The 13,182-nt window shown below is 42.3% G+C and overlaps 1 protein-coding gene across 1 annotated transcript; it reads left to right on the top strand.

The window, feature by feature from the left end:
- The first annotated feature begins 238 nt into the window (after window positions 1–238).
- LOC109750269 (ultraviolet-B receptor UVR8) lies at window positions 239–8,599 on the top strand. The gene is made up of 15 exons (XM_020309228.4): window positions 239–619; window positions 708–784; window positions 1,226–1,304; window positions 3,733–3,792; window positions 4,225–4,326; window positions 4,416–4,509; window positions 4,888–4,930; window positions 5,009–5,054; window positions 5,148–5,188; window positions 5,305–5,407; window positions 6,747–6,801; window positions 6,885–6,951; window positions 7,135–7,171; window positions 7,929–8,008; window positions 8,179–8,599. The coding sequence occupies exons 1-15, from the start codon at window positions 370–372 to the stop codon at window positions 8,302–8,304; spliced, it is 1,260 nt and encodes a 419-aa protein (XP_020164817.1). The 5' UTR covers window positions 239–369; the 3' UTR covers window positions 8,305–8,599.
- The last annotated feature ends 4,583 nt before the right edge of the window (window positions 8,600–13,182 follow it).

Here is a 13,182-nt window from a genome sequence, read left to right as displayed (position 1 = left end):
AGCCCACCACTTTGTCTTCCCTATGTCGAAATTAACACGTTGAGACCGCTTATCAGACCGATACAGATCCGTATTGGATGATACAACACGCGCGGTCCGGACATATGGGACAGTTTGCGGTCAGCGTTGAAAATGCCCTTAGTAACTGATTTACAGCCAATACTATGTGTATTCATTTGATGTGAGTGTCAGATTTAAAAAAATAAATAAATGTTCGTTCTTTTCGTAAATGAATGATGAACCGGACGTCTCACCGGTAAAAGCCTGAACCGACGACAGTATGCTACGAGGAGATAATCAGGTCGCCGACGTGGACTATCCGACACCGCGAGCGACGCGACCACTCCAGAGCTCCAACGCGGAACGGCGATGTGGCGGGCGAGGCGGTGGCCGCGGCCGCGATGGTTCTCGTCCGACACCGCGGCAGTGGGCGCCGATTCGGGCAATCCGGCGCGGCGTCGGGTGGCGGCGCTGTGGGGGAACGGGGACCACGGCCGGCTGGGGCTGGGGGCGCTGGAGTCGCGGTGGAGCCCCACGGCGTGCCCCTTCTTCCTCACGCGCCCCGCCGACCCGCCTACCTCGCTCGCCTGCGGCGGCGCCCACACCCTCTTCCTCACCGGTACGCTCCCCTCACCCTACCTGCTTCTTCTTTCCTGACATCGCAATGTAAAGGATTCCGAGAGATTCTGACCTGCCGTTTTCTTCAGAGGGTGGGCGCGTATTTGCTACGGGGCTGAACGACTTTGGGCAGCTCGGGATAGGCTCCTCGATGCCTCATACTCTGGTACTGGTTCTTGTCCGTTATACCTCCCTATGTTTGTGTCTACACTGTTAATCAAAGCCATTAATTCAAAGCCAGACGCTTCAGAAATAGTACTAGCTGAGACAGATTAAATCAGTGTTTGTTCTATTCTCTTTGCGAAACCAGTCTGCTGTATGGAATATTTTTATGTGTACAGGAGATACAGATATGCATGAAAGTGAATAGCTATATAAATATTTCGATGTCGGTATAATGTTTTACACCAGATGTTTGATTCCTCCCGCTTAAGAAATTTAGCAGATTGAATCTCCAATCCATGAATTTATGGCATCTATTGACATACAATTTATGTATGTTACAGTTCTTTTTTGGGGTTCTCTTGTCTGTTTATTATTTACCCTTGTAGGTCATTAGTCCACACATCCGTGTTCTTCCAGTGACAGGTTTTTCTTTTACATGTAGGACCCTGTTGAAGTCTCTGGATTTCACGAGAAAGTTGTACAAATTTCAGCTGGCAACCATCATTCTTGTGCAGTAACAGGTGAGCGAAAAAAGTAAGGTGCAGTTATGTGCCTAGGTTTGCTTTACCAGAAGAAGGTTAATGTATATATTGAGAAGGGGACACTGGAAACAGCAAGACCACCTGTTATATTATTGTTAGTATTAAAATCTGACGGCCAGGGGCATGGATGCCTGATGGAGCTCCTAGAGCACCCAGTTGTAGTGTCCTAATAAGTAATAAATAAGGATTTCTCTACAAGTCTGACTCGGATTTTTAAGCATGGCAAATCTTGCCATGCTCGCTGAAGGAAATTGCCATGCTCGCGACAACATAATTTGCCTTCCCGGACATCAGATTTGCCATGCTTAAAAATCTGATGTCATATTTTTAGCATTTCTGATAAATAAATAAGATTGAGCGAGCTGTCCATTAATAAAGTTTTCTTTTAAATTATGTTATATGCCTAAAGCCCTCCATCCGGGTTTGTAAGGCCTATTAATCTTTTCTTAAGTTGAACTAGTTAAAGTTTGACCAAGTTTATACAAAAAATAATACAATATATGCAATACTCAATGAATACATTATGAAAACATAGTTCATGATATATATCTAAGGATATTGATTTGGTAGTATAGATGCTGATTTTTTAAGACAACGATAATGGGCCTTATAAACCCAGATGTATGGAGAATGTGGCTGATTGATCAACCTTTACTAGCAATGGCCAAGTATTTTATCCTACTTATAAAGGTTGGAGTTGGTGGTGAGTTCACATATGGATCAACAACCTTCACAAATAAAACAAATACACTCCTGCCCATATGTGGACTAGCAACCTTCAAAAGATGTAAATATAGGAATGTACTTTTAATTCACATGTGGGACCCAGCACAAATAAATAAATATGCTACGGACTACTTTCACGTGAGACTCCACCTGAAAATCATGCTCTTGGTTTTAGTTTTCCTTCCCAACCAATTTTTCTAGTTCTATATCATAGCATAGGACAGCAAACAAATAATAATTCCAACCCCGATGATAGACCTTGTCCTCTTACCTGATCGCCGACCTTGTGCAGTCAACTTGCTAATGCAGATCATGTGTTTCAACATTCAAAATGTTGTCTCACTTTAAATCTTCAAAGGACCTACTATGGTCGCTTAAGATTCTCCAACGCCCGTCGCATGCCCCCTCATGGTATTTTTGCTTTCTTATAATCGTGAACCTCACAGCGGCTGCCGGACACCAACGTTTTTTGGTGATTCCTAAGCCGGTGGGCTAACTCCTCATCTTCTTTATGGCTTCGTAGCAGCACACGGGCATTATGCTAGTGATCAAGTAATTTTGAGCTCCTTGTTTCTGTGTGGCGTACACAATATACTCTAGGTCTTCAACATTATATTGCAGTAGAAGCTGATTATAAATATTAGTGGACCCTCTGTGGCTCAGTACTATATATCCATATATAAACAAATGAGACAGGCAACTATAAATATGCAACAGAAATATGCACTAATTGGGCTTCATTTTCATAAGAAAGGATAGATATCTTGAATTGTGCACTTTACCTGGACCTAAACTGTCCATCCATGCCGTTGAAACATCTTATTGCTCGTAGTACCTTCATAAGTTGTGTAGAATTATATAAGATTATTATTTAGTATTGATGATTGAGTACTGAAGGGGAGCCTTGGCGCAGTGGTAAAGCTGCTGCCTTGTGACCATGAGGTCACGGGTTCAAGTCCTGGGAACAGCCTCTTACAGAAATGTAGGGAAAGGCTGCGTACAATAGACCCAAAGTGGTCGGACCCTTCCCTGGACCCTGCGCAAGCGGGAGCTACATGCAGTGGTAAAGTTGCTGCTTTGTGACCATGAGGTCACGGGTTCAAGTCCTGGGAACAGCCTCTTACAGAAATGTAGGGAAAGACTGCGTACAATAGACCCAAAGTGGTCGGACCCTTCCCCGGACCCTGCGCAAGCGGGAGCTACATGCACCAGGCTGCCCTTTTTTTTATTGATGATTGAGTACTGCCGTGCACCACACAACATGTTTCTTCACAAGTTAATCAACATTTCACTAATACTTAAGACTACTATACAAACTGTAAATGCTACGAGCTCGTTATCTTCTACTCCCTCCTGTTCCCTAGAAGCTGCCATTTGGTAACTTTCAAACTTTGATTATCATTGTCTCTTAAGTTATTCAGACAAGATACTTAAAAATCATATGCAACAATTTGTCTTGAAAATTACTGATCGTATACAACTTTTTATTGGGCTTTGTAAATACATTACAATAGAAAATAGTGACCAAAGTTCTAGTTTGCCCACCGTGCCAGTGTCTTTTCGAGAACTGGAGGAAGTGTTCATTTTTTTAATCAAATTTATTTATTATTTATGATGTACATCAGAATTTTTGCGAAACCAATTCATATTAATAAGCTTTTGTGCTATCTCTTTTCAACAGCCGATGGTGAGCTCTTCGTTTGGGGCAAAAATTCGAGTGGCCAGCTTGGCCTTGGCAAAAGTAATAATATTATCTTCTTTCTTTACACTCTTAGCACCATCCATGGTTGTACCCCCCACTTCATGCTATATGTGATGATTGAATGTTTGGACTGGTTTAACAATTTGGCGTTATCAACAGTGTCTTGTTTTACACTGATGGGTGTGGGGTCATTTGATCCAACTAAAATCTGGAACATCAATTTCCCTCAAAAGAAAAAAAAATATCTGAAACATCTATGTCTAAGATTGACTTGTACATAATACTTGAGCACTTAAGCTCCAGTTTGTTCTACCTGTCTTTCCATCATCACCTGTAGCATCCTCATGCTTCTGTTAAGATTTACTGGGTATGATGGTCTGTTGTTTCTTTCATCAATAATCTTGCTATTAAACTGAACATTTGCCATCAGCTTAAAATTCTGAATTAAAGAGTCCTTCCTACTTGGTTTAGGTGCAGGAAAAGTAGTCTCTACCCCAAGAAAGGTTGACTACTTGGCTGATGTTAGAGTGAAAATGACTGCTTTGGGATCAGAGCACTCAATTGTTGTTACAGGTGAATGTGCTATGTATTTGTGCTATAGTAATAACTTGAATATTACTGCTTTTGAGCTTCTGAAATTCCCCTGTTATTTTCTTCTTAAGAGGATGGTGAAGCCTTGAGTTGGGGAGCTGCTGGTGCTGGTAGACTTGGACATGGCCATAAATCTAGCTTCCTGGGATTCGCTATGACCTCAAAGTAAGATCACAAGTTTTTGCAGAGCACTTATTGTGGACACACCACTCTAACTTCTGGGATAGCTCATGTTGTCATTTATTTGGAAAATATGGACATAGTAACACCTTAACCTTAAGAATGCAAAATTCTCTATCAGAAGCTGGCACTTATGTACTTAGAAAGATAATGTTCATCTCATAACAAATTCACATGTCACAAACTTAATTGCCGAAGTTCCTAGTTCCGAGATGATGTAGTATGAGCTCGAGAAAAGATCTGTGTGGTATTATGTTGGATATTTCACTGTAAAACATGCTTGATGGTTTGGATTTGTTTGCACTATGCTAAAGCTATATTTGTCTGGAAGGATTCTTGATAATCTGATCTTCATCTGTGCAGTGAATATACTCCAAGGTTGATAAAAAACCTTGATGGTATCAAGGTATTTTGCTTTAAGTTTCACTGTGTCCTGATCAAATAATGATCCCCTTCTCATTGTTCATGTCGTTGCATTGGATAGATTAAAAGGATAGCTGCGGGAATGCTGCACTCAGCTTGCATTGATGGTAAGATCACAGAAAAATTGTTTAAAGTAGTACAGTAGTCAACTCCTGATCATGATTTCTTCATCTTATGTGCTCCTTGCGTAAAAATTGCAGAAAAAGGTACTGTGTTCATGTTTGGGCAGAAGACTGAGAAGGTGGTATCCAATCAGGCCTCTTGGGACATTTTTTTTTTACTGTTTTTATTGAGATTTTTTCTTGGCCATAAATCTAGCTTCCTGGGATTTTCCCTGTATTTAACCCAAAATTACAGGTACTTGGAAGATCAAATGATGCACCTAGACCAAGTGCTGTTGAAGAGATACAATTTTCAGAAGAAGTTGCTTGTGGAGGTTATCATACTTGCGCCGTAACAGGTATCAGTTGTGCATGCAGAAATCAAAAGAGGAGCACTTATTTCTGTTGCTGGCAGTAATTTGGTAGATTGAATTAGATAAAAACTTTGGTCATATGCATTTGCATATATTTCTTGAGGAATAGATTCGGTCTCCAAATAAAGGACAGACCCAGTTCCAGAAGCTCCAACACCAGGTGGGGTCTAGGGAATGATCATACGAGGCAAGCCTTACCCCTGCACAGTGCAATGCAGGGAGGCCGTGTCGAACCCAGGACCTCTTGGCACAAGTGGGGAGTACTTCACCACTGCGCGAGGCCTGTCCTTCAGATTTGGTCTCCAAATAAAGAAAAACAAATTTTAGGAATAGTTATACACTGATACTGATACATAATCCTTTTCGGGGGACTAGGATCTCAGGTCAAAATATCTTCATCTCTATATTGCACTTGGTGAAGCCGTGCAGACTGACAACATATCTGATCAGGCCATGGTTTGTCCTAGATGCGGTGGTGGAATGGAACAAACTGGGTAACTACCGCCATGAAGATGGCCGGATGGCATGGAATAGGGGATTGAGGAGTAGAACATAGGTTGGGGAAGGTGGAAATGAGGGAGATAACAGATTGATAAACTATTCTCTTATTGCTTCATTAAGTTTGTTACATGCTAGTCCTTAAATAAAGCGACTAACTTTGATCCACAAATCAGTTCTCAATTCATACAAGACACTCAAGATCAAACCGTGACTCTATCTTCCTAGTTTAATTGGACTGTTCCTAATTTAACTAGAGTCTTTTCTTAACCTTTCTATCTCTAACATAACCTATCCAATGCCCTCACAGATATGCCCTATGTCCTGTTCCCTTGTGAACCCACAACCATAACATGTACAGTATAAACTTGGCATATATGGGGTTTTCTTCAATAGCACCTTATGCACTTTAAAGGATTATGCAGCTTGAGTTTTACATCCATGCATGTCCATTTTGTCTCCACAAACTGTCCCTCTATTTTCTTGAATGATCAACTCAAGCAGTTCAAATTGAACAAATTGTGGACTTGCACATTGTAAAATCTTTATGTACTTCATAGTGGAAGCATATTTTACATGAAATTTCTTATAGATTGTCATTGTGGAGGTCTGCCCTTTTAACTCTCTTCAATTTTGTAGCTTAATCCTTAATGCTTATTTTACTAGCATAATTACTGAATTGCTAAGCAAATATTTCTATCTCGTGGCAAGGGACATGGCTTGGATGGTGTTATATTTTTACAATTTATCAGTGACAACTATCAGTTCTATTCAACTGTTCTAAGGATCTGAAAATGGTGACATGGATACCCGTGATATTTTGCAGATCGTGGAGATTTGTACTCTTGGGGTTCAAATGAAAATGGCTGCCTTGGTCTTGGGTACTTCCATCTACTACTGCTTCTAGAAGTTTTCATTTGCATCAAACTCTGGGATTGCTGACTTACATAGTATCGCTTCCCAGAGGTACAGGCATGGTTCGCTTCCCAGAAGTTGTAAGAAGTTCATTATTTAAGCTTCCTGTATCTAAGGTTGGTATGCAGTATGTCTAGTCATTGGTTCAATTTCTATTTATACTGCAATGTTTTTTTCCCTTGCAAAAAAAGGCTGCTTGTTTCTTTCCTTGCAAAGAAAAGACAATTCATTTCTCCCCTCGCAAAAAGGAAAATATATTTCTTGATTTCTGGCGAACCTTCACCGTCTACCTTCTGCAGGTATCCTGTGGTTGGAAGCACACAGCTGCAATTTCAGGTATCAAATTGTTTTATCATTTCTATTGTATGCTGGGTTCTAAGTTCTAACTAGTACTAGAAAATTATGTTATGAAGCAAATACTTATATCTTGACACAGGGTGTCCATCATTAGGTCTCATTACACAACTTATTTTCATGGAGTTCCCTTGGCTAGACAATTGTATCTCTCAAGTATGTATAGCAACAGAAAATAGAACGATAGTTCTACTAGACTATACTTGCACTGGGTATTGAGTTGAGGATATCATGTCACAGTAATATAAAATGCAGGGTACACACACATGGCTCGACTTAACTAGTTGTACACACAATTCAGAGAGACAAAACCTCGCAATAGTAAAGGGTTATTATTGTTTCATGACATCTGCCTGACTTTCCATCCCATTTTCTATGTCCATTTGAATGAACAACATAAGTATTTCTTTCTTGGAAAGGAAAGTGGCAGGGGAAGGCCCTACTTTTATTTTATTTTATAGTGAGAACCCAAATTCACACCCAAGAGGACTCGAAACCAGTTGCACCCAGTCTAAAGAAAGAATGGTGTTCTTCTATTCTTATGATATATACACCCTCTGTTTCTAAATATAAGACGTTTTGGCAGTTTAAATTAAACCATCAAGACGTCATATATTTAGGAAAGGAGGTAGTACCTGAGAAAAGTTGCCATGCTATCTTCAAATAAGATCTTATGGGTTGTCTTTTCTCTTTTGTTGCCACATTGCCTGTGATACTCAGAACATCTCAAAACGTTCAGGTGAAGATATCTACACGTGGGGCTGGGGAGGTGCCAACGGTACCTTCTTCGAAGAGGGCCATTCTTCTGGCGGGCAATTAGTGAGTTGCTTGCTGCCACTACAACAATTTATTAGTACTTGATGCCGATGTTTGGCATCTTTGTACCTGCTTGCACAATTTCCATCAAATCATGTTAACAATGATTCTACATATCATGGTAAAACTGCTCGTTTCACCTGATTTTGCTGACCAGTGCCTCTGCTTTGCAGGGGCATGGAAACGACGTCGACTATTGCGAGCCGATGATGGTAGAACTTGGCAAGAATGCAAGTGCTGTTCATGTATCATGTGGCTTCAATCATACAGGCGCGATACTCGAGTACGTGGAAAACTGACTGCTGTGCCATCTGCAGCACTGTAAGTGCAACCAGGCATGTTTGGTACTACTCAGTCATACCTGCACAAGGAAAAAAGAATAAGCTGACCTCGAACGAGTGATGTACTCGTCAAACAGAATTACAGGTTAGTCTAGCTGTATAGTCTTCTTTCATACATCTTCATTGTCAGCTTGTATCTATGATGTTTGATGGCCTGTAAAGAAGTGGTGTTTGCAGGCTGTGATGGACACGGCCAGTTCAAAATGTAAACATGATTTGAACTAAAATAAATCTTGTCTTGCACAGTTACAAACTTGCAATGTGTTACTTTTATATGGCGCTCAACTATCTCTCTTCGGTGTTGCGATTGCGTTTGACAATTGTTTTCGGTGGATGTCGTGGTTATTACGTGTCAGAATTTAAAGGGCTTGGGGCATGGTCAAATTAATGTTAAAACATATGCAAAGTTAGCATTGAGTTAATATGATACTTATAGTATTTGCCTCATTTTTTGTTCATAGGAATGTAAAAAAGAGATTTCAGTGGATTGTAAAATTCCCTTGCTATTACCTACGAAACTCAATCTGAAGGAGAAAAATCCTACTTTTTCCTATGGACACTTCCTTTGAATCAAATGGATGAATAATATCCCATAGGAAATGTTTCTTATTCCTATGTTTTAATCCACTTTTCCTATATATCAAAGAGGCCCCTATCCCTTTTGATAGGCGTGTCATCTAGCAGTGAGTAATACGGTTGTAGGAGACTTAGTTCCCTCAAGCCATGGGATCACTTTTGAAAATATGCCCTAAAATCAATAATAAAATTATCATTATGCTATTTTCTTGTTCATAATTAAGTTTATATTTCGGTGCTATAATTGCAATGGTTCTTGAATGTGAGATTCGAAGAAAACCCTATTTGCATGTGGAATGGGAAGATAAACATCAATCAGATCCCTAGTCTGGCTTCTAGACTAGCTCATGTATTGTTGATGATTCTATTTTCCTAAACCATGGTAATGTTATTGTAATGAAGATGACGACAATAATGATAACACATTGCTAGGGTGACAATGCTGTTGGATGAACTCAAGTTATGAAATACTACGAAATCACGTTGTCAATATGTTGTGGGTATTTTCGTATAAAGAGTTAACGTTACTTGTGTACTTAGACCATGAGAATATCATATACTCGGATACCGGATGATTACTTTGCGTAGACATCACTTCTTAATTGGGTGATTATAAAAGCTTTCAGGTATTAAAAAATAAATTACGTTGTGGTATTTGATATGTCAAGACTGGGATTTGCTCCTCAGGTGCTGAAGAGATACACTTGGGCCCACTCGGTCTTACAATGTCCATCATCACTTGGCCAAGCATAGTGGCTAAGGTGTTAGTCACAAGGACATCGGAATATGTAACATGAAAAGCGTACAAACCAGTAACGAGGTATTGTGATCGAAGTGTTGATCACATGGATACCGTAAAAGTCTCGCCTAGACTTTTGAAAAGTATCATGAAGCAAAGAGAATCGTATGTGATAATAAAAGGTTCGCTCGATAAATATCTTCGTTGGCATGCGGGAATTATTATGGGTGTCCAAACCTCGCTAATAATTATTGACCGAACGGTGTTGCCGACATATCCGCATATGGGCAAACATGTAGGGTCACACGCTTAACGACTAGCGGTATGGAAACGAGCTAGGAGACAATATAGAATGAGAGGATGGGGTTCAAAAGTGTTCCTGGAGGTCCTCGAAATGTCCCTGTAATGTTGGGAGTCTCCCAGAAGTGCTCGATAATGTACTAGAAGGCCCTGAAGCCACTAGAAGGCTCCAAAAGCTTGCAAAACGTTATGTAAGGGTCCTGGTGGGCTGCCCGCTAGGGGCAAGACCCACAAGGGCGAACTGGTCCTGCCCCATAGGGTTTGCTCGGGGGCGAGGGGACGGACAAGGGGAGCCCTTGGATGACTCCACCTCTTGGTTTGGCCGAACCATGGGAGACAGCGGCTTTGAGGCGGTCGCGGCTCGATATAGGCGGCAACGGTAGCTCCGCTTCCGTAGCGCCCGTCTCCGGGCAACGCAGCGCCGGCGACGTCGTCGTGCCCTCCTGCCCGCCACGCAGCTCCAGCTGCTCCGCGCCTGTCTAGGTACGCCGCCCACCACCGCAGGTTCAATCTTCTCTGGAAGGGGTACCATGCACCCCTGGGTCCTCGTGCCCGCACCGGTGCCAGCGTGGATGAGGACGCTTGAATCTAAGGCATGGGGAGCCCGCATGAGCGATGGAGCGGGCAGTGGCAGGGGAGGCATTGGCCGTGCGCCGGGCACGCGTCAGCGCCAATGGATCTCGAGGACGCACTCCTCCCACCCGTCATTCCCTCACGACGGTGAGACCGATGCACGGCGGCTCCGCCGCAAGAATACCAAGGCATTCCGGCTCGCCATCGAGTTGTCGAAGCGCGAGGCATCCAAGTAGGCGGCGGCCAAGGCGAAGGCGGCCCGACATGCGAAGGAACATGACCGCCTTCTCTGGAGGCTGACGGACCAAAGGTGCTCCAACGACTTCGACGTGATGGCCGACTGTAGCTCCAGCTTTGACGATGCCGCATCGCTGCATGCCGATGCCTACATGGAGAGGCACACACTAGTGCAGAAAAGCCTAGCTATGACATGGCAAAAAGTGCCTTGCTGGCATGCGAGCCCAACGTCACCAACATGGCGCCATTGTTAAAAAATAGTGGTTGCGTTAGTGCCCACGTCAGTAGTAATTTAAGTGCTTGTGGCGTGCCACATGTCCCATGCTAGCATTATTATTTCTCACCTAGCGGCGTCCCATGTAACACGCACGCCAACATCAGTTTTTGCAGTTAATTTCTTTTATTTGCACCACCATATATCATTTTTCATCTCGATCACATAGGTAATTATATAGACCGGTAGCGGCGCAATGGCCAAACTAGGCAATTATATAAAGAAGATATCCGACAATCATCGATCTAACAAATAGTTCTAGCTAGCGATTAGTCATTATCGACATGCACTACACACGAACTAATATTTAATACCTAGTTTATTTAAGACTTAGTACCACCATCGATGGCCCATGGACACATATTCTTTTAAATGATGTTGATGACGATTATCATCATCAAGTCATGGTGTCTGGCGTTCCTGGTAGTGACTATAACGGCTTATCTAACCTGAAAATTCTTGCCAACGAGGAAGTTCTTCCACCCCACCATGCTTAAGATAGTGAGACCGTCCGTGTCCGCTACGTATGCATAGGTGAAGACGAAGCCCCTTGCTGTATGGTGTACTCCATCTAGCCTGATCAGCCTCGATGCCACAGCTTAGAGCTAGCCTCTTAGGCAATGTCTGAAGAAAAAACATATATAAGTATAGCAACAATGTCAATTAAGTAGCCTCGCACATAATCTTGCAAGCATATCATTCGGGTTCTACATAAAAAAACCCATACACTGTGACAAATGAACATGTCATGCGCAATTATTAAAAAAGGATACACTTCAATTCACATATATCATCGGATTCTACACTAAGTATATCATCAGATTCTACAGTAAGCATATCAATCAGGTCGATTCTACACTAAGCATATCAATCAGATTCTACACTAAGCATATCAACCAAATTCTACACAACTAAGCACATTAAGCAGATTCCACACTAAACAAAATACTACACTAAGTAACATACTATGACTAGTAGAATGCCCGTGCTCGTTGCTACGGGCTACAATGCATATAAATAAATCAAACAAATGATTAAAGTAGTCTGCAATGTTGAAGCTCAGTTCTCTCTCATATGTTGAGGCGTGTTCAGACATCAAACAGGCATCCAGGCGTGTTCAGATATCCAACAGGCACCCAACAGGCTCCCAAAATCCAACTCTCTGGGCAGTCCGGACTCTCCCAAATCTAGCCCATATGTTGGAGAGAAATTTGGTTGTCCGGACTATCCACCGTGTTATCTCCACGCACTCGGTCCACACACAAAAAAAACCTACCCCATGACGCACCCTTCCATTTTCATGCTGAACTCTTCCCTTCCAGCTTGGTTTCCCGTCGTAGCAGGACATTTCTCGCTGGAGCCCTCTCCTTTAAAACCGGGAAATGCCCATCTCACCTTCTCCATGGCTCCCTCTCTTCTTCACACCATACTTCCTCATGGAGAACCAGCTAGGGAGAAGGAGTAGAGATATGGCGGCCGATAATATTTGTCCTTGTCGGACAGGTCACGAATGGCACCCCGACGTAGTCATCACGTGATAGAAGGTTGTCCAAGAGGTTGCAGGTCTCATCATCATTCAACCTCATTCTGTGGGCAAAGACGACATCGTCAAATCGGTCCTCCTCATCATCATCCGTGTTGAACTGTTGATATAGATAATAGCCACCCTTTGTCTTCATCCTCTGAAGGAGAAGTAATCAATTTACCCCTAGTGAGACGATTGTGGGCGAGGAAACAATCCCATCCATTTCCTTCCATCTGGGTCATCCTTGGTCATTTATCGACCTCCAAAGTGTAGGGGCCCTCAGGAGTCTCAAAGACCATGGTGTCTTCGGTCAGCTCATTGAATTTCATTCTCACATTGCATGGGACGATCTGTGTAACAAAAAACAAAAACACACACAACACTAGTGGTAATAGAAAAAGCAGGCATATACATCCTATTGGAGAAGAAGGTTTATTGTTACCACTGAAGAAACATAGCACCGCTAGAAGTAGATGCTGAACAGATCGTCAGTAGCAAGCCTAGTGGCACACCTTCACTTGCATAGTTGACATGATGGCGGTCGTGGTGGCGTCATTGTACAAAAAAGCATATCAATTTGGACACTACTAAAAAAATCTACACTAATAAATA

This window comes from Aegilops tauschii, chromosome 1 (genome assembly GCF_002575655.3).
Source record: "Aegilops tauschii subsp. strangulata cultivar AL8/78 chromosome 1, Aet v6.0, whole genome shotgun sequence".
Taxonomy (NCBI): Eukaryota; Viridiplantae; Streptophyta; class Magnoliopsida; order Poales; family Poaceae; genus Aegilops; species Aegilops tauschii.
Note: the sequence above shows the minus strand (reverse complement) of the source record. Positions and strands in the feature narration are given on the sequence as shown.

Bases quoted from the DNA above. Each gene is read 5' to 3' on its own strand.
- LOC109750269 (XM_020309228.4), top strand. From the start codon at position 370: ATGTGGCGGGCGAGGCGGTGGCCGCGGCCGCGATGGTTCTCGTCCGAC. The intron at 1,305-3,732 runs GTGAGCGAAAAA...TCTTTTCAACAG, and splicing joins TCATTCTTGTGCAGTAACAG to CCGATGGTGAGCTCTTCGTT. The intron at 8,009-8,178 runs GTGAGTTGCTTG...TCTGCTTTGCAG, and splicing joins ATTCTTCTGGCGGGCAATTA to GGGCATGGAAACGACGTCGA.